Below are 19716 nucleotides of genomic sequence, written 5' to 3'. Positions count from 1 at the left end.
ATTGAACAAAATGTATACCATCAATTTCGCCGGTTTTATTTTCCACTTTTTCACCCTCCCCCTCTCCCCGTTCGGTGGCCGGTGCCACGCGGGACAGCGGTTTTTTAATTCGCTGAACAATCAACATCCATTATCGTTTAGTAAGTGTGTTGCCCGGGATGGGGCCTATTGGTGTGGCGGTGGGGAGGGGGGAGGGGTTGCAGGAGTGAGGAAAAGGGGGAAGGGTTTAGTTGGACTTGTTTGCCTTTTTCTTCCTATTTCATTTAACTATCGTACCCATGTTCGGCCCCCACACCATCACCCGATCATCACACACTGGGACGCGCACACCCTCGCCGCCGCCGCAAGGGAAGTGTTGTTTCATCATTTTGGGAACTACACGCGGCCAATACTCATACAAACACGCACACGATTGCACAAAACCTTGGAATGAATCATTCACCATTCAACTTCTGCTTCAGCTGCCAACAAACGTATGTTGGCTGGATCGCCCGATCGAATTAGCTAATAGACTCGAGAACAACGGAGCACAACGCCACGGGGCCAGCGATATGGTTTCTTCAAACGGTCTGCCCTACGGCCCCTCTCCTCCCCGGACGGCCCCATCAGATCGTAACGTAGTATTTGCAACTAATATACTCTATTGAATCTAGGGAACAAGATATTTTGCCTGCGATACGACAGTTTGCTTTTGTTTTTTTGTTTTTTGTTTTGTTTTTTGTTTTGGTTTGATCAATCGACCTGGGGATGATTTGAATATGGGTGCCCACGTGGTGGTAAGCACGCAGCACAAAAAGGGAAGGGAACGACATCACACCACAAGGATTTATCGTTAGTAGTTATTCCATACAAGTAAAGATAAAGTATTTCCTCTAAATATTTGCGGCTCTGTGTGTTTGTCCGTTGCTCTTTTCCCAATCTTCTCTCGCTCTCTCCATCTCTCTCTACCTCATCACCTCTCTGTGTCTCTCTGCTACCCTTTTTTTGCGCGAAAACTCTCACATACGCCGGTCGAGTTTTGGTTCGTGTCGGATTTTATCGCGTGTAAAACACCTTATAGTAGAGCGTCTTCGGGCGCCACAGGCTGTAGGAGTTGTCGAACTTGAGCAAGTACGTGCCCTCGCCCGGGTACGTGTGCGAACCGGCGTACACTTCCTGGTGACACTCGCGCCTGTAGATCGGTATGATGATCGAGATGGGATTGCGCGAACCGAGCGCACTGCCGGCCGAACTCATTTGGCTGCTCTGCACCTGGCCGCACTCCAGATCTTCCGCACAAATGACCTCTGCACGGGAGATGGAATTGGGAATTGGTGCATATTAGCATTGGGGTATGTCGAGCCGCTACTGTTGCGGTGGGTGCGTTTTTCCACCATCACTTACCATCGTCCTCCTCTATCGTGTCGTCGTCCTCGTCGCTTTCGCTAATGTGCACCGACACCTCGGTCGTCGGTGGTTTGCCCCATTCGAAGTAAACGCCGAACCCGATATCGTAGCTGTCGGTGGCAAACTCCCAGAACAAACACGAACCGCCCTCGTGCGTTGGCACCTTCACCTGCAATGGCAGAAACGATGTACAATGCTTCCATTTGTGTCCATTTGTGACCGGCACAAGGGGATCTTACCGTTACGGTATCGCCATGATTTACGCGTATCACTCCATCCCCTTTCCCTGCCATCACTTCCTGCTTGAACAGCTTAATGTCTGGCTTTGTCCACATGTTTGCCGGGCTGATTACTGCGTAATCTACAAGAAACGGACACGCACCAAGGGAAGACATAATGACATTAAGGGTTGCAAGAAAAACCAAACCAAACCGACTACACAATGCCCCACTAACAATTACCTCCAGAGTCGTTGTCACTGTCGCACTGTTCCTTAAATTCGAATTGACTATTTTCCTTGGCGTTATTCGCGTTGGCAAACTCGTTAGCCGCTGCCGGCTCGATCGCCCCAGCAGCACCATTCTCGCACACGACCGCGGTCGGTGTGTCGTCCTCCTCACCGTCCGATAAGCTCTTCAGCCGGGCCAAATTGGTGGCCACCTGGGCCTGCAGCTGCTGCATGTACTGGTGGTAGTGTTCGTTCTGCAGCTGCCGTATCAGTACGGCCTGCTGCTCCGGATTGCCCGGGAATTGGATCTCCGCGTACTCCTTAAACTGATGGTACGTTTGCTGGTTCAGCGCATCCTGCAGCTGTCGCCGGTGCAGCTCCTCGCGGTTCTTCTCACTCTCAAGCCGCGCCAGCTCCTCCTGCCGCTCCCGTTCGGCGGCGAGCGCCTCGGTGCGCTGGATTTCCTCCTGCTCCGCCCGGCGTGCCTTTTCCTCCCGGTCCTTTTTGATCGCTTCGACGTACGGCTTGAACAGCGGGCACAGCCGGTCGAGCAGATCGATGAAGCCCTCCATCGCCTGCAGCTTCGTGATCGTGCCAAGCTGCTGCCACGCTATTCTGCGATCTTTGCCGATCACATCGAACATGCCGAGCGGCGGTGCCTTGGACAGGTCCAGCGGTCCATGTGCGGCCTGCTGTGTGAACGCCACCAGCTGTGAACGCGCAACCACGTAAACAAACCGGAAAAGGTTATTGTTTCCCTTCACTGCAAAATCTCCAAGGTGCTTACCTTTAAATTATCCTCATAGCTTAGATGGATCGCTTTTCCAGATTTTTCTACAACAAAAACAAGAGACGCATTTAGCTGTTGCTCTTTAGTGCCACGGAGTGCGCGCCAGTGTGTGCGCCGGAATGCTTGTGGGACCGTTCCGCTCTCCTACCTTTGTAAAAACTGCACGCCAGCTTGTACAGCTCCTTCAGCGGCAGGTTCCATTTCAAGATTTTACTGCTATCTTCGCCGACGGTTCCCGCGTCGAGGGAAAGGTCTTTGAAGGAAAGCTCCAAATTGTCTCCGCCTATCATGGTTGCCTTCTGCTGTGCTGTGCTGTCCATCACCACCCCCCTGGGCGACGACGTTGCTCCGTTCTTATCAACACTGGGTGGGAACACTCGGGGGAAAATTCGCTACGCTGCGTTGGCCCAGCCTTAATTGCGTGCGCTCTTACTGCAGGACTGCCGAGCCGCCGGAAAATTGGTGAGGCAAAGAAAGTGTCGCTTTACGCTAGGCACTGTGTCGAAACAGCAACTTACACGTCCACCCAGAAGAAAAGTTCTTATTTCTTTTCATTTGTTTTCTGGTGTCATCACTGTTCTGTCAAAAAAATCTTTTCGCATCCAATAGAACGTAGGGTGCGGGAGGGGGTGTTGTTTTCGTGAAGGCGCAATTACACGAAGCAGCATGTTGAATGATGATGCTATCCGTCATACGATTGTGAGGTGCACTTTTTGCGAAACTCGGATTCTGGATTAGTTTCTCTTTTGTATTTCATCATCAAGCGCTTTTTTATTTGAACCGAGAGAAAATTCACACACACATACACCAAACCGCACTGGAAATTCGATAAGTACTTTTTTATTGTTGGTTTATATTTCTTGGACATCACACTGTGCCGATACTATATAAACCTTGCTTTGACAAATGCAGTAAACCCGCTAACTCGATACCATAAACGGAACGACTTCCCCCCTCCCTTTTTCCCCCGTTTCGACACATGTGCTGTCAAAAAGGGGGTTGCAAATTTTGTTGTCCTGAAAAGTTGGTTCGCGATTTATTGGTGAAATCGAACGTGGTTTCGTCGTTACAGAAGTGAAAATTTGAGCCCGCTGCTGCAGACAGTGAACGGAAACTTGTTCCGGCAAGAGTTGTTAAGGTACGTTGAGTCAATCATTTCATCGTTGCTTATTATTTAGTTTTAGCTCGCTGACGGAAAGAGGGGTCACCACGATATGTGCCATTCCACTTATGTTGTGCAATTATGCAATGGGCGGATACGTACAGAGCAGCATATGCTCGGTTGGTGCAGCATTTTTGCAGACCTATTGGATCATTTCTAAAAGGCATCCCAGCTGACGAGCGATGTCGAGAGGTGCGATCAATGGCTGAGGGGTCATATGTGATTTTCTAGAACTCTCACATCATGTAAGATTTTTACATTGAGTTGGTTGGGCAAACCCCCACCCTTTGCTGCTCCCCTTTACATTGCATAATAGGGGCCTTTTTGAACAATAGCCAACCATCAACTTAAGTCCGTTTAAATTTAGCATCGTTCGATCGGTTGGTGCGAGAACATTGCCTAATATTGTGTGCATTTTGCAGCGGCTCGCAACGATCCTCGCAGCGACAGCCAAAGTAAAGATTGACCTCATTGCTGATGGCACGTGACGGAGCTATGCTCGCACAGTAATGCTGTTTTCATGCGCGAGAATGTGATAGGACTATGTTTATTACCGCCGTGCTGACCTCCACTGGCTGTTTGGCCTTCGCGTGAACCATTTTTTTTTCGTTTGATGTCACAACGTTACTATCCGGTTAGGACCAGTCCGCAGTTGATGGGTTGAGATATTGCCTGCCCTTGAATTTTACAAACCACTTTAATCGTTCTGAATTACTCTGTTCAACCTGCAAACGAGATTACTGCACCGCAAAAAGAGAATGTTTAGTATTCTATGATTAATGGAAGGTTTTTGTTTGGACATTTTGGACGGTCCCAGACACCGTAGTCGTTAATCATCGGTACATGAGAAAGGTAAAGAACGGTCCTTAATTTAAAGCTATTAAAGGATCGGGGATGATTTATTTCTAAGCTTAATATTTTGCCAATCTCCTTCAGCAAGACCTAGCGCAGCCAAAACACGTTACCACCCAGCCATAAAATGGATATCAGTACATCAACCGCGTCGCACTGCAGAAAGGGGAGACAAACAACAAACTGATGTAATCTGTGTGTCTCAAATGGTTGCGTGCGGTTTGCGACGAGTCACGATTAGCGCGACGACCCGCGCCAAGCGGTTTGGTCGCCGTCACCGTGTTTCATCGTGACCGGAAAATCTGGTCGTATAAAATCAAAAATGGAAAGTTTCATGGTTTCTTTTTATTTGCTATCGAACGCACACCGGCGTAACCAAGAGCTGTGTGATAAAAAAAGTATGGCAAGTACATTATTTTTGCTACGATCGTGCCATGTAGGGAAGGGCTTTCGCACAAACAGTGACTAGACAGAAATTGTAGGTTTCTAAAATGTGTCATCTTGAAGATATCGAGTGGAGCAAATGTGCAACCAGTCCGTATAAGCATATCAGCACCATGTTACATGATAGAGCAGGCGCTACCGATTTGTGTGATTTTTAAGAGCAAACCTTTATCAATGTGCTATGCAATGATGATTGTATCAAGTGAGAGAGAAAAAAACAACACACACACACATCGTGCACATAACCCACCAGCGCGATTTGTTCCTTTCCAATCTGCGAGCAGACACGCGCTTGCTTTAACTCTACGAACGCCACCACAAACACCACCACCACCATCACCATCACGAACGCGACAAAGCACCCTGGAAGGGGTTGCGTTGGATCGCGACAGTGTGGCGTGGTGGAACATTGCGCGTCCAGTCACGACCGCTGGCCGACGAGCGTTCGCGGGCAGTGCAAAGTGAACCTTCACCATCCACGGAAGTTTCGCTGCTGGCAAAGATTTCTCAATTCCCCCAAACGTGTGTGTGTGTGTGTGCCCGTCTGTCTCCATAGCAACAAGAGGGAGTTTGCATAGGCCAACCGCGACTAAAAAGTAGGTTGACGAAACGAAAACGATCGTCGCCGCGTACGTTGTGTATTCCGCCACGTTCTTGGTGGGTCCAAAGCTGTGCTAAGGTGAGGGTGAACGAGTTTTATGTTTAGGGCTTGAAAATCAACACCGAACAGGCACTTAACCGACACGATTCTGTTTCCCGATAGCCGATTAGACAGTAAGTAAAGCTTTATACTTAATCATTGCAAGTTTAAATATGGAAAATCGGTTCAATGTCCGATCGGTTTTGGGCAATGATGTAATGCTCGGCCTGTCTGCGGGTATTGATTAATTGTTAATCGTGTTGTGAAGAATTGTGCAAAATGGCAAACTTCGTCAATTAGCCCGCGAGTGCCCCCGATAAGCGGTGGTGAGGTACCGCCCCATGGGTCACTGTTTCACTGCAACAGATCGCCCAATCCGTAGCATTAAGCTGTTTTAAGTTGAGGTAGCAGAGTGGAACACATCAATCCTATCTAGCCGGTAACCCCTGTTGACTTTCCGTCAGACGGGGCCCGGTATGGTAATCTCTGTATGGTATTTTGCAAGAATTTGGTTTTTTTGTTGTTGTTGCTTCAGTTGCTGATCTGGCGAACGGAAACGAAAACCATTCCGGTTGGTTCTGTAGCAATCAATTGGCAGACAGACGCACTTATTTCCTTGATTTTGTGATTTATGCGTCTGCAGAGTGGAGATGTAAGTGGACCATGGACGACGTACGGTGTGATACCCAGTTGTCTAGTGCTCATTGCTTGCTAACGTAGTTGGCATCGGTTTTTTGTTATACCTTTGCAGTAGTTGTAGTAGTTGGTAGACGCGGCGTTCCTGTGGTTCCTCTGCTTGGACCAGGAAGCACTACCAGTTCATCCGATTTTCGGCAACCGGTTGTAACGAGTTATTTGGCTTCCAACTTGGCTCCATTACACTGGGTAGCGCATATGCCCGCACAGCGATAAGACACTTTTTTGCCTGTTTTTTCATGGACTATCTCACAACCATAGCCATAAAAAGTAATCCCACTACGGTACCACTCCACCCCATTACCATCGCAACCACATCCGATGACTTCCAACCATCCCCGGCCTACCACTTACTTGTCCTTGGCTGACAAGGTGCTACTTTTATCTAGCGCTGAACACTTGCCCTCCGCTCTTTGTATTTCCGTGCATCGATGGGCTATGAGGGGCATCGTTAAACAAACGGTTGGTTCGTTTAATGAAATATCACGTTTCAAGTGTCGCGACGCAAAACAACTTAAGCTTTGCGAAGGGGGGGAGACTGAACAAATCGCGTGTGTGAAAAGCCGCTGATGACTGGTCAGTTTTTAACGAACGGCTTCCCCCTGTCCTGTGCTGCTTTTGATTGGGAATACAATCTTTGGGTTCGTCTGTCTTAATTAGAATGTTTGATTTTGGTGACTACAATTCTTGTTGGTCTCTTAATTCGTTTCACTCCGCAGAAGGTTCCGAGTTGATGGCAATTCAAAAGGAGCATCCGTTAAGTGTGATTATTTGAACTGAAATTAAAGGAAGAGAGTAGATTACGGATATTGGGGATATGTTTATGACTCAATGAATTTTGTACTCCATTTCCAAAACATTCAGGAAGTAGAATCCCAAAAGAGGAGTAAATCCCTAACTCGGACCAGAGACTAAGTGAGTTGAATGCAAAATAATGATTCACTAGCAGGTCCCCAAAAGATGTTGAAAGATTAGTAGAAGAGTGGCTTCAGAGATTTGAACATTTAAACTATGATTCAAACATCTGAGAAGATTTAGAATACTTATCTGTATGTCTTTATCGTATTTAATAACCTAAAAAAATTAACCACTTGTACAATAATTATTAAATACCACGCGATAGACAGTCGGGAAGACGATCGATATGAGACTTGAACCAACGACGAGCATGTTTTTAAATCGTGCGAGCTAACGACTGCTCCTCCAATCTCAGGACTGTGGCAACGATATTAGTATAATGATGAATAATTTAGATTTTACGGTTAGACATAATGCTCCCTTCAGGCTTGGGTAGATTCCCATTCGAGGCTGTCTTGTAAAGCCTGCATGATCGCCTAGCTCATTACTCATATTACACAAAGAGGAACAAAAATAAGGATACTGGGTAGCCCTGATAGTCTTTTTCTTCTATGACCCGAAAATGATGTATACCAGGAACAATCGTTACTCTTCGGTGTAGCAAAAGCATCCCACAGGATCTAGCACAGTCGGTCAGGAAGCCCTTGGTATGCAGATAAACCAAACAGGACAAAGGAAACTTGGTTGATGGCGGGAAGCATCAGAAGCGGCACTTTGAAGTCATCGTTCACCTATCGCTCCTCCGGTACCATGGCCAGTCACAACCGTTCATAGCATCTACCATTATTGATGTCGACTTACTGAACAATTCACTGTAGAGAGCAGCCGACACCAAGAGTGAAGAAATCTTCCCTAGTGAGACATGGATTCTTGTTCAAAGTTAGCAAAATATGGCCATTGGAATGACTGGATTCCTACTGGAATTTTGTACCAAATTCTGCTGTAGAATACCTACATAGCGTTCAGTTCTTTATTTCCTCGTATACGTGTCCGGAAAAGTGGCAATCAATCAACTGGTTGGAGTTTGTTTACTCTGCACCTCAGTACTCTTTTCGCCATACAAACCCCCCTACAAACCTTGTTATTGCGGCAAGACAGTACGCCTGTTCAAATGATACAGTAACAAGTGCGCACCTACAATACTCCCGTTTGTAGCTTTGCGCTATTGTTACAGATGGTGTCAGCTATTTCTTTACCTTTCACCGTCCCCAGGTTTTAACGTCAATCGCGCACTTCCTTTAAACCAATAGCCAGTGTAATAACGAACCAAATTAGGCCTTCGGTAAGCTCGTGCAAATGGCACGATACAAACGCCACGCCATTACTGTATCGAACACGAACATCGTGCCAAGAGTAGTAGCGCCCCGCGATATCCGATAAGAAATTACTTATCGGCACGAAATCGTTCTACAGTTCTCATTTGCCATTCGAATCAATTGGAAGCACCCCCTCAACCCCCCCACATTCTTCCCCTTCCAGCGGAGCGCGGTCGTTTCCGGCGCCAAAGGCAACGCGCAACGGTAGAAGGTTATTAAAATTCATCATCCTTCCATCGTCGTGTGACCCTGTTTGTGTCCTGTACGACCTTCCCTGTCTCTTGGTGTACTGTGCGCGAGTACGGCTGTTTTGCGCCCGCCAGGAATCATTCTTCGCGGTTCAGTTGTCTAATGCTATTTCGCAAACGAGCCAACGCGCGTCTTCGCGTTCCAGCGCGTTGTAACACAACGGCAACAGTTTTTGGGTGCAGTTAATAAACCACCACCCTGAATGTGAGAAGGGAGAGTCCACCGTTATCTGTGGGTGGCGAATCGCAAGGTGAGAACTCCCTGCGTACGGAGGGAGATCACCATTGAATACGGTGGCGCAATCATCTGCAAAACAGCATCACCGTCACTGGTATCAGAGCAGATTAAGGGCACCACCACACTGCAGTCCGAAGAGTGGGGAAAGAACTGCTGCAGGAGCCATCCATCTACAGGCAGCAGCAACAATCGTGTGCTGTGTGTGGACCCGACCCTGCAGAGATTGCCGGGTGGCGGGTTTGGTATATAAAGCGAACGACACCCCGTGCGCCGTTCGACAGTTGCCGATCTGGTACGGATCCATGTAGAGTAAAACCAAAGCTTGCCAGTTTTGCCACCCGAATCGACATCTGTGTGCGTGTGTGTGTGCTGTTGTTTGAAAGCATATTGGTGGTGGTGGCCTCCCATTCGAACCGTCGCTTACCTGGAACGATTGACTGCTGTGATCTGCGTGTCTGCTCCCACTCTTTGCTCTCTAATATAAGAGCACTATTATACACATTTGCGGAGCGAGGAGGAGGAAGAGGTGGGTTAGGCACCACCCCCAGAGACAGTGGCTGACCTGTGGCTGTGGCCGGCCCATGCGTTCAGTGGTGCATTGGTAGTGTCTGCAGCAGTGCCGTGGTGTTGCGGTTAAGAAGGCGATGGTGACTCGATTGTGATTATTATATACCTATTGGGCAGTTGGACTAACCATACCGCAGCGCCTACTACTGTGTGTTGCGATCGCGGTGCCAAGGGGCATACCGTGCGGTTTCGAAAGTTTAGTGCCCTCCAGAGGTGTGGAGGTATATCTTGTGAGAGACACAAACTTAAAAAAAAAAACAACCCTGGTAATAGCAGTGTATCGGGCGAATAGGTGCGTAAGCAAGAAACTTGTTTCACGCTGGACACGTTGATTGATGAGTGAGCCTCTTGGTGGACCTAGTCATCGCATCCAGATCAAGAAGCAATTCAGCAACATTATCTGTCGTTTTTTTGTTGTACGTTTACTAAGTGATCCGAATTTACGCCCGGAAGACTCTGTTTTGTACGCTTCATAGGAACATCTAACTCCCGAAATCCACAAATATGATGCAGGTTTGTGATGCCGTTTATTTACTCAAATGGTTGAATGTTTTGTCTGAAATTTGAACTGAGCACAGGTTGTCTGTAAGAAGATAAGATGTTGAATACGACCTAATCGTTTATCCGGCACAAGATGTACTAAGCAAAGCAGAATCGTTTGAGCTGTCAAACTCTCTCTCATCCTATGCCTAAAAGTGTCTGAGTACCACAAGCACCGGCACTCATTCGGAATTGCTCCATACTGGAATGTTCTTTTTCGTTGCCAAGGGTGATATTTGACTGTATTTGCTTAGACGTCTTTTGGAGATTAGTTTACCGGTGGGCAAAGGCAATAAATAAAGATCTCAAAATATTGACTTCAATGCCGTTGGCTTAGAGCGCGTCGTTGGCCTTCGCTTCGCTCGCGCAAAAGATCCAAGGTGTGCGCAAGCAGTACTGTCGATTGACGCAAAGCCGACATGAGGGGGGATTCTTTCCCCTTTTCCCCCCTGCGACCTCTCCCAAGCGACTCATGGACACGGAGTACAATTTGCAAGTCGAATGTGTTTTGCTTGGCAAATTGCTCGCACTGACCCGGATCGACCTGGATCCTTTCTGTGGCTCTACCTTCTCTTTCCCCTATTGAAATCGTGCGTTAGTTAAAATGGAACCAGCGCACAATTTTTGGAGTATTTTTGTTTGAATTTGAAACATTCATCTAACGCTGTATTTAACCATTCGTTAATCCTCCTTCTCTTTTTCTGACCATATTTGCAGCTCTTCAATCTAACCACCACCTCCCTGTTCGTTGCCCGCACGGTAAGCAGCATTAAGAAGATGCCTTGCCCGTTCCTGACCCGTCTCAGCACGAGCTACGTGCGCAACTATGCGCCGGCCCTGCTCAAAACGTACGGTGCCCAGTGTCCGGTGGTGCAGCGCACCATCTCCACCCTGCAGGGTGGTGCGCCGGCGGCCGGCGGTGCTGCGGTTGGTTCCGGCGCCCAGGAGACGCCCACCACCACCGTCAAGAAGGATGCGTCGACCGAGGCCCGGCGCAACCTGAGCTCGATGCAGCAGCCGCATCCGGTGCAGCAGCAGCCGGCCGCCGGGAACAAGTGTCCGTTCCTGAGCACGGCCGCACCGCACGTGAAGAAGCTCGGCGCGGAAAGCGTGGAGATACCGGCGGAACGCACGTTCCAGTACGAGGACTTCTTCCACGAGCAGATCCTGCGCAAGAAGCAGGACCACTCGTACCGGGTGTTCAAGAAGGTGAACCGGCTGGCCGCCGACGGGCAGTTCCCGCGGGCGCTCGAGTACTCCTGGGGCGAGCGGCCGATTACGGTGTGGTGCTCGAACGACTACCTCGGCATGTCGTGCCATCCGGAGGTGAAGCGGGCGGTCGCCGACGCGCTCGAAACGTACGGCACCGGGGCGGGCGGTACGCGCAACATTTCCGGCAACTCGATGAACCACGAAAACCTGGAGCGCCGGCTGGCCGAGCTGCACCAGAAGGAGAGCGCCCTGCTCTTCACCTCCTGCTTCGTGGCGAACGATTCGACGCTGTTCACGCTGGCGAAGGCGCTGCCCGGCTGTCACATCTTTTCCGACGCCGGCAACCACGCCTCGATGATACAGGGCATCCGCAACAGTGGCGTGCCGAAGCACATCTTCCGCCACAACGATCCGGCGCATCTGCGCGAGCTGCTGCAGCGCGTCGACCGGTCGCTGCCGAAGATAGTCGCGTTCGAGACGGTCCACTCGATGTCGGGCGCGGTCTGTCCGCTGGAGGAGCTGTGCGAGATCGCGCACGAGTACGGTGCGCTAACGTTCGTGGACGAGGTGCACGCGGTCGGGCTGTACGGCGAGCATGGGGCGGGCATTGGCGAGCGGGAGGGCCAGCTGCACAACATGGACATCATTTCCGGCACGCTCGGGAAGGCGTTCGGCAACGTCGGCGGGTACATTGCCGGGACGGCGCTGCTGATTGACATGATCCGGTCGTATGCGGCCGGGTTCATCTTTACCACCTCGCTGCCACCGACCGTGCTGTGCGGTGCGCTGAAGGCGGTCGACATTCTCGCGTCGGAGGAGGGCCGCGAGCTGCGCGCCCGCCACCAGTCGAACGTGCGCTATCTGCGCCAGCGGCTGCAGGAGGAGGGCTTCCCGGTGGAGCATACGCCGAGCCACATCATTCCGGTGAAGATCGGCAATCCGCAGCAGTGCACCGAGCTGTCGGACCGCATGATACAGCGCTTCGGGCATTACGTGCAGGCGATCAACTATCCGACGGTGGCGCGCGGTGAGGAGAAGCTTCGGCTGGCTCCGACGCCTCACCATACGCGCGCCATGATGGACGAGCTGGTGCGCGACATGAAGGTGGTCTGGCAGGATCTCAAGATGCCGCTGGGCGGCAAACACTGCCCGGAGGAGTGTGCCTTCTGCCGGAAGCCGCTGCTGTTCGATCGCTTCGAGGCGCGCACGAGCGCTGGCGCGTCCAGCTGTGCCCAGGAGCTCCACTGCCAGATACCGAACTGCCCGCAGATCGCTGCCGTGGCCAATTAGAGAGAGAGAGAGCGATGTGAGGCGCAAAATTGCTTCCATCGAGGTGTAGGTGTGCTCTCGGGGAAGGGACAAGATGGTACACTTTTGGGGTGATCGCTTCGGTGTTGGGAAGCTGTACACAAGCAGACAACCAGGCAAAAAGAGTATAATAGTCCTTCGCGGTCCGGTTGTGTCGGAGGACGCAATGACATATCGACATGCGGAATCAAAAAAAGCCGTATTATTTTCGGACACAATCTCCCCTTTCCGGTTATCCTTGCCGGACGAGTGTGTCTTCTATTTGTCTCTCTCTCTATCTCTTTCCCCCCTGCTCGTTATATTTATGTAGGTGCAATCTTGAATGTTGTTCCACTGTGTTGTAAACCAATGTAACCCGTTGTTAATTCCGCTTCCAGGCGGGCATTTTTACAATCATGTTGCGTTGTGAAATGGTGACCCCCCCTCCCTTCTAGGCCTTGCTCCATTCCAGAGTCGTAGTTACCGAATTTGTTATCTATCTGTCTTGTTTTGTTTTATGTTTATTCCGCTCGGCCAGCCAAGCGGGCCCGTGAGGGAAAATTCTACCTACTACTTATTACAACACCAGCTGTCTTTTGTTGTTTCTGCCGGCGAGACCGTACACCGGATGCAATCTGGGCCGTAATGTCGACACGACAAAATTTCTATCTTGATCGCCAGTAGCAGCAGCAACAGCAGTAGCATGAGCAACACAGCAGCTTTTCGTCGATATGTCGTTGACAATAAATTAACAGTTTGTATTGAAAATGTCTATTCCACACAAACACAAAAAGTATACATTATATACACTGTCTAAAATAAATGTTATTTCAAATCATGGAAAAACTACAGAGGTTGATAGTTGTCCTTCGAAAAAACAGTCCGAAAACGATGTAAGGAAGATTTATGCAAGACCCTTGAGAGTGGGATAGGGTAACATTACAATTGATTGACTGAGAATTTGGCAAATCGCCTAAATTTACTATCATTTAAAACCCGTAATACGACCTGTATGTAAAGGAACTATCTTTAGAAAATTGTTAAAAATCTTAAAATAATTAAATATACTGACAATTCTATAGAAAATATTCCACTAAAATTATATCGAAAAAGTACGAGTAACGGATGTTTTAAACACTTTTGTCATCCACGTGATGATGCACGCTGTGACGTTCGGTACGTGGTACACATGCTGACAGAATACAGCGGTACGGTACCGCAAATTAGAATTGTGCTTATGTATTTTGTTCATTAATTGTACTCTTTTCTTAAACTACTTAAAAATGAGTATAAAAACTACTTTACTGCTAAATCATGTTTCCAGACGACCGCTTTTTTTAAAATAATTATGCATTTATCTGTCAGACACGATAGTCCCCACACCCAGAAAGGTCCCACTGTGCACGATTGTGTCAACAGCGCGCGCTGTGTTTTTGTTCCACGTCAAATATCAGTGGTAAAGTTTTCCAAAACACACTCCCGCAGCGGCCCCTAATTTTGCACCCATTTCTTGCAACAAATTTTGCTCACCCGCACCCGCAAAATGGTATCCGTGCTCAACACGATCGATACCGGCCACGAGGACATGATCCACTGTGCCGATGTAGATTACTACGGGCTCCGGTTGGCCACCTGCTCGTCGGACAATTCGGTCAAAATTTTCGACATCAAGAACGGTGCCCAGACGCTGGCGGCCGACCTGAAGGGCCACGGAGGTCCGGTGTGGCAGGTGGCCTGGGGCCACCCCCGGTACGGTAACGTGCTGGCCTCCTGCTCGTACGACCGCAAGGTGATCGTGTGGAAGGAGGCCGGCCCGGGCGACTGGACCAAGTGGTACGAGTACAGCAACCACGACTCGTCGGTAAATTCGGTCGCCTGGGCACCGGCCGAGTACGGGCTGGTGCTGGCGTGCGGTAGCTCCGACGGTTCGATCTCGATCCTGACCGCCAACGTGGAGGCCGGCACGTGGGACTGCAAGAAAATCCCGAACGCGCACACGATCGGCTGCAACACGGTCAGCTGGTGCCCGGCGACCGTCCCCGAGCCGGCGTTCGATCAGCGCCCGAGCAAGACGAACCTCGCGGTGAAGCGGCTGGTGTCGGGCGGGTGCGACAACGCGATCAAGATCTGGAAGGAGGACGGCGACCGCTGGGAGGAGGAGAAGCGGCTCGAACTGCACTCGGACTGGGTGCGCGATGTGGCGTGGGCCCCGAGCGTCGGTATGCCGCGGCACCAGATCGCCAGCTGCTCGCAGGACCGGCGGGTCGTGATCTGGACGAGCGACGATCTGGCGAACTGGCAGCCGGCCGTCCTGCACAACTTCGACGACGTCGTGTGGAACGTGAGCTGGTCGCTGACGGGCAACATTTTGGGCGTGTCCGGCGGCGACAACAAGGTCAGTCTGTGGAAGGAAACGGCCGAGGGCCAGTGGATCTGCATCAGCGAGGACACGAACAGTGCGTCCACCGGGGCGGCGGCTCAGAACAACTTCATCCCGGAACAGCGAACACTGTAAAAGGGTGACCCGACGTGCGTTTCTTTTTTTTCAACCGGTTAAGCTTGCGTATTCCATTGTAACTATGTAATCAATAAAAAATACTTTTAAATATTAATTTGAAAAAAGAGTGGAAAATTCTTAACTTTCCATTCCTTTGCCCGATTACAAAATCAGCTAAATCAACAAGCGATCCCCCCGCCTCCCCTGGTACAGATTACACTTCCCCAATCACGATCGGTGTGCTGGAGGTGTACAGGCTGGCCGCAAACACGATGTCGCGCTTGATCGCGTTGGACGCTTCCTCCATCTTGCTGTGCAGCACCGGATCGCCAATGATGCGCGCCGCGTCCTTCACATTGCACAGCGTCTCGTTCAGCTGCTGGATGCAGCGCACGATAATGCCCTCCTTGATGTCGGTCAGCAGCATAATTTCGGCGAACGGTTTGTTGCGCGCCCACTCGTACACCACCTCGGTCAGGCCAAAGTTGAGCTCCTCCTTTTTGCACACATCCGTCACGCCGTACTGGCGCTCCACCAGCCGGATGTCGTTTTCCACCTCGCGAAACTGTGCCTCGGCCTGTGGAGCGAACGAAAGCGAACGGCGGAAAGCGAGCATTGAGACTCAAAGCAATCACAGCAAGCGATGCAAACCGATCACACCACTTACCTTTTGGAGCGTCTCGGTGAGCTTGGGAGTGACGTCCGATTTCGCTTGAAACACCAGGCTGGAGAGCAGGGCAGCGATTTCGGCCGGCTGCAGATCGGTCAGTATGTTGCGCATCACCAGCTCCGTTATCATCAGCTCGTTCTGGCCCATCTCGCAAGCGACACGGCCCTTCATGGCCACTGAACGATAGAAAGTAGAAACAAAACCCACCTCAATATACGGTCCTCGACTACTCATCGCCGCCTGCTTCGTTCTGTGAGCTGTGTGCCTACCTTGCTGCATATCGTCGATGTACTTGAGCTCCTGCAGCACCTGCAGCTTCCGGCAGTAGTCCGGGTACAGCGAGAGACTTTCGTACGACGCCTGGTACTTGAGCTCGTCCAGCTTCCGCTCGAGCTGCTTGCGATCGTACACCACAGCAAACTCGTGCTCAAAGTCGGCCATCCCAGTGTACGGCAGCCAACGGTTCAGCCGGCCCTGGGCTACCTGCAGCTGCTGCGTTAGCTCGAGATTGGTTAGATCGCGCGGGAACCGAACCAGCTCGAGCGTGCCAGCGACGGACCCGGCCTGCACCACCGTCGCATTCAGCTCGGCCAGCGCAGCGACGGCCTCGATCGTCGACTGGGACGGCGGCGCATCGCGGAACCGCGGTATGAGCCGATACTCCCAGCTGCGGATGATACCGTTCGCGTCGCACTTGATCGTGTGCTTGGTCAGCTCGATCAGATTCACCGGAGCGAGGGTAAGCACGGCGTGGCCACCGACACCCTCGGGCAGGAAGGTTTGGTAGGGCAGGGCGAGCGACAGCATCTGATGCCAGAGCGGTCCCCGGTTGAGCGTTTCCGGCGATGCCGGCTGAGTTTTGCCACTCGCGCAATGATCCAGCACCAGCACGACCAGCTTCAGCTCTTTGTGCGACTGCACCGAGACGGAGAGCAGTATGCCGAGCTTGTTGTAGTGGTGCTCGTCCGTTACCACGACAACGCGGCCTACCTTAAGCTCGTTGATTGCCTTCGGTTGGCACAGCTGCTTGGGCTGGAGAGAAATGGAGAGCAAAAGGAGAACAAATTGTTGGAACACGGCTCATTCTCAGCGGTATGCTGCTTTGTCCCTCCGCCATTTACTTACGAGCAGCTCATTCCGAAGGTTAAGGTACTCGCTGGCCGCTTCGTAAAACTCGCACAGCGGCTGCAGATGATCGCTCAGCTTGCTCAGCGCGGACATCTTCTCCTGCACCTGGTTCAGCTCCAGCTTGCTCTGGGGCATCTGCAGGCGCTTGTCGAACTCCCGGAAGCTGTGCAGCATCATGTTCTCCACCGAGACCAGCTCCACCCGCAACAGGTACAGCATCATCGCGTACGTCAGCCGGAACTGCGACTCCAGCCGGACCGGCTTGCCGAGTATCATCGTCTTCAGCTCGCCATCGAGCGGCAGGTTCTGCTTGCACAGGATGATGACCGTGCCGGTCTTGTCGAGACCGCGCCGCCCGGCCCGGCCCGCCATCTGCGTGTACTCGGACGGTTGCAGCGGCCGGAACGCCTGCCCATCGAACTTGCGCGTACTGTCAAAGATGACGGTGCGCGCGGGCATGTTAACGCCCATCGCAAACGTCTCCGTCGCGAACAGTATCTTCACGAGCCCGCGGGCAAACAGCATCTCCACGATCTCCTTCAGGATGGGCAGGATGCCGCTGTGATGGATGCCGATGCCCCGCTCGAGGCAGCTCTGGATCTGCTGCACCTGCGGCAGCACACGGTCGGCCGGCACCAGCCGCTGCAGGCACTGCTGGAAGAACGACGTGATGGCGTACTTCTCGCGCGCCGTCGTCAGATCGCACGACATGAGCGCTTCCGCGTTGTTGTCGCACCGGTTGCGCGACAGCGTGAACGCAACCACCGGCAGCTTCTCCTTCTTCTGCAGATGATCGATCAGCCCGACCCACAGGGTTTGCTCCTGCCGCTGGCTGTAGGGGCCGTTGGTCCGGCGGCCCGTGCTTTTCGCCTGCTTCGCCTCGTAGCTTTCCTTCGCCCGCCGGTACCCGTCCTGCACGAACTGGCTCTGCGCGTTCACGATCAGGAACGAGTCGTCCTTCGACTTGCCGCCGAACCCGGTGTACAGGTAGTGCTCGAGCGGGACCGGCCGCTTGGCCGTGCTGACGACCCACACGCGCTTCTTCTTCGTCTTGCCCACCCAGTTGGCGAACTCGATCGTGTTCGGCACGGTGGCGCTCAGCATCACGATGCAGACGTGGTCGGGCAGCAGGATCAGCACCTCCTCCCACACGTGCCCCCGGTCGGAGTCGGTGATGTAGTGCACCTCGTCGAAGATGACGTACTCGAGGTCGCGCGTAATGTCGCTGCCGCAGTACAGCATCGAGCGCAGGATCTCGGTCGTCATGATGAGGCAGGACGCGGTCGGATCGATCTGTATGTCCCCGGTGATCAGCCCGACGTCCTGGAAGGTGGTCTTGAAGTCGCGATACTTCTGGTTCGACAGTGCCTTGATTGGGGACGTGTAGATCGTTTTGGTCATGTGCTTTTTCGACAGGGCGATCGCGTACTCCGCCACGACCGTCTTGCCGGCGGACGTGTGCGCCGCCACGAACACGTGGCTGTGCTCCTCCAGCTTCAGGATCGCCTGCTTCTGGAAGATGTCCAGCTCGAACGGGAACCGGTGCGCCATGGTGGGGATTTTCACGTAGAAATCGTCCACCGGTTTCGAAATGTCCAGCATCTCGGCCCACTCGGCGCTCTGGAGCGCGTTGTTGGTGACGGTGGAAATTTTCAGCACCTGTTCGCCGGCCTCCTGCTCACCGGTCACCGCCAGCAGACCCTCCTCCTCGTCGATACCCGCCGGCAGTGGTTCTTGCTGTGTGCCCTGCGTTGACTGGTCGTTGGTGGACAGTTTCGTTTGCAGCCCTTCGGGCAGCAGCTCGACGAACGCTTCCTCGCTGGCAATCGCGGACAGCAGATCGACCATACCGCTCTTCCCGCTGTCTTCCGTCGCGCGCGCACCGTCCGTCCCGGTGGGCGGTGCCTCAAACTCAACCCCGGTAGCGAACCCAGGCGGGCACGATTTCAGATCCGTCTCAAACAGCGGGCTGGGTACTAGTCCGGCCAGCACACTTTCCGGCTCGTCGAACCCTCCCGGCCAGAAGGGAAAGTACGAGGCGGAACCGCGGGCCGAATCGATCGATTCGGTCGGTTCGCGCTGCAGCGACATGGAGTTTTTGGCCGTCGAGCCCGCATTCTGCACCTGCGTTTCGATAAAGTCCAGCACCTTTCCCGTCTCCGGGCAGCGGTCCGGCACGATCCGGGTGCTGATCGGTGCGTGCGGAATGTCGTACAGCTGGTCGAAGGAGGGGTGGCGCGGTTCGAAGTACGGTTTGGGCTCGTGGATGGGGATTTTCGGCTCGAGAATAAAGGCGCGCAGCAGGTCTTCCGTGTCTTCCACGATCGGTGGCGGTTCCTTTAACCAGGTCGGCTAGAATGAGCGTGAGCAAAGCGATCAGCGGAATTGCGGAGCGTAAAAGGAAAAATCGACTCTCCGCAACATTACATCGAAACTCATGTTGAAGATATAGGGATGCTTTCGGGTTGAATGTGGGAAATTTCACTTCAGGGCGGTTAAATATTGTCCAAAACACTGTTATTTACAACGACCGGCGTACGAAACCAGCCACATACGATGTTTTTTTTTTTGTTTTGTTTCTGATTTGCTGGTTCTTTGTATTTTTTTAGGTTTGGTTTAAAGACGCCGATCGAAAGCTTGAGTTCTGACATTGTGCCGTTAGAGCTGTCTGTGCTTAAAATTTAAAACGAACGTTGAGCGCAACTGAGCCACCGACGCTAATGTGGAACGAAATCGC

General features: G+C 52.0%; 4 protein-coding genes across 7 annotated transcripts; 2 read left to right on the top strand and 2 right to left on the bottom strand.

The window, feature by feature from the left end:
• Positions 1-15: 15 nt before the first annotated feature.
• Positions 16-3219, bottom strand: LOC120904836 (Golgi resident protein GCP60). The gene is made up of 6 exons (XM_040315252.1): positions 2773-3219; positions 2622-2668; positions 1848-2544; positions 1626-1747; positions 1384-1555; positions 16-1286 (listed from the first exon to the last, which is right to left on the bottom strand). The coding sequence occupies exons 1-6, from the start codon at positions 2942-2944 to the stop codon at positions 1036-1038; spliced, it is 1461 nt and encodes a 486-aa protein (XP_040171186.1). The 5' UTR covers positions 2945-3219; the 3' UTR covers positions 16-1035.
• Positions 3220-3604: 385 nt separating this feature from the next.
• Positions 3605-13533, top strand: LOC120904818 (5-aminolevulinate synthase, erythroid-specific, mitochondrial). Of its 4 annotated transcripts, none has more exons than XM_040315220.1 (2): positions 3605-3762; positions 10903-13533. In XM_040315220.1, the coding sequence occupies exon 2, from the start codon at positions 10963-10965 to the stop codon at positions 12685-12687; it is 1725 nt and encodes a 574-aa protein (XP_040171154.1). In that variant the 5' UTR covers positions 3605-3762; positions 10903-10962; the 3' UTR covers positions 12688-13533. The 4 variants fall into 4 exon arrangements, with proteins under 4 accessions (XP_040171154.1, XP_040171172.1, XP_040171164.1 ...); XM_040315238.1 differs by lacking the exon at positions 3605-3762 and adding an exon at positions 5496-5761; XM_040315230.1 differs by lacking the exon at positions 3605-3762 and adding an exon at positions 5743-5856.
• A 557-nt stretch (positions 13534-14090) lies between these two features.
• LOC120894715 (protein SEC13 homolog) lies at positions 14091-15308 on the top strand. The gene has a single exon (XM_040297475.1). The coding sequence runs from the start codon at positions 14228-14230 to the stop codon at positions 15197-15199; it is 972 nt and encodes a 323-aa protein (XP_040153409.1). The 5' UTR covers positions 14091-14227; the 3' UTR covers positions 15200-15308.
• LOC120894714 (helicase SKI2W) lies at positions 15293-19540 on the bottom strand. The gene is made up of 5 exons (XM_040297474.1): positions 19407-19540; positions 16977-19331; positions 16121-16883; positions 15849-16027; positions 15293-15758 (listed from the first exon to the last, which is right to left on the bottom strand). Exons 1-5 carry the CDS (start codon positions 19416-19418, stop codon positions 15396-15398), a joined length of 3672 nt encoding a protein of 1223 aa, XP_040153408.1. The 5' UTR covers positions 19419-19540; the 3' UTR covers positions 15293-15395.
• Positions 19541-19716: the final 176 nt, after the last annotated feature.

Source organism: Anopheles arabiensis, chromosome 2 (assembly GCF_016920715.1).
Source record: "Anopheles arabiensis isolate DONGOLA chromosome 2, AaraD3, whole genome shotgun sequence".
NCBI lineage: Eukaryota > Metazoa > Arthropoda > Insecta > Diptera > Culicidae > Anopheles > Anopheles arabiensis.
The sequence above is the reverse complement of the archived record's forward strand: the minus strand, read 5'-3'. Positions and strand labels throughout refer to the sequence as shown.

Excerpts from the sequence above, each read along its gene's own strand:
- LOC120904836 (XM_040315252.1), bottom strand. The coding sequence starts at position 2,944 with ATGGACAGCACAGCACAGCAGAAGGCAACCATGATAGGCGGAGACAAT. Across the intron at positions 2,545-2,621 it reads GCTATGAGGATAATTTAAAG|CTGGTGGCGTTCACACAGCA; the intron begins GTAAGCACCTTG and ends GCGCGTTCACAG. Across the intron at positions 1,556-1,625 it reads ATCATGGCGATACCGTAACG|GTGAAGGTGCCAACGCACGA; the intron begins GTAAGATCCCCT and ends CTGCCATTGCAG.
- LOC120894715 (XM_040297475.1), top strand. The coding sequence starts at position 14,228 with ATGGTATCCGTGCTCAACACGATCGATACCGGCCACGAGGACATGATC.
- LOC120894714 (XM_040297474.1), bottom strand. Across the intron at positions 16,884-16,976 it reads ACCTTCGGAATGAGCTGCTC|CCCAAGCAGCTGTGCCAACC; the intron begins GTAAGTAAATGG and ends ATTTCTCTCCAG. Across the intron at positions 16,028-16,120 it reads CATCGACGATATGCAGCAAG|TGGCCATGAAGGGCCGTGTC; the intron begins GTAGGCACACAG and ends TCTATCGTTCAG.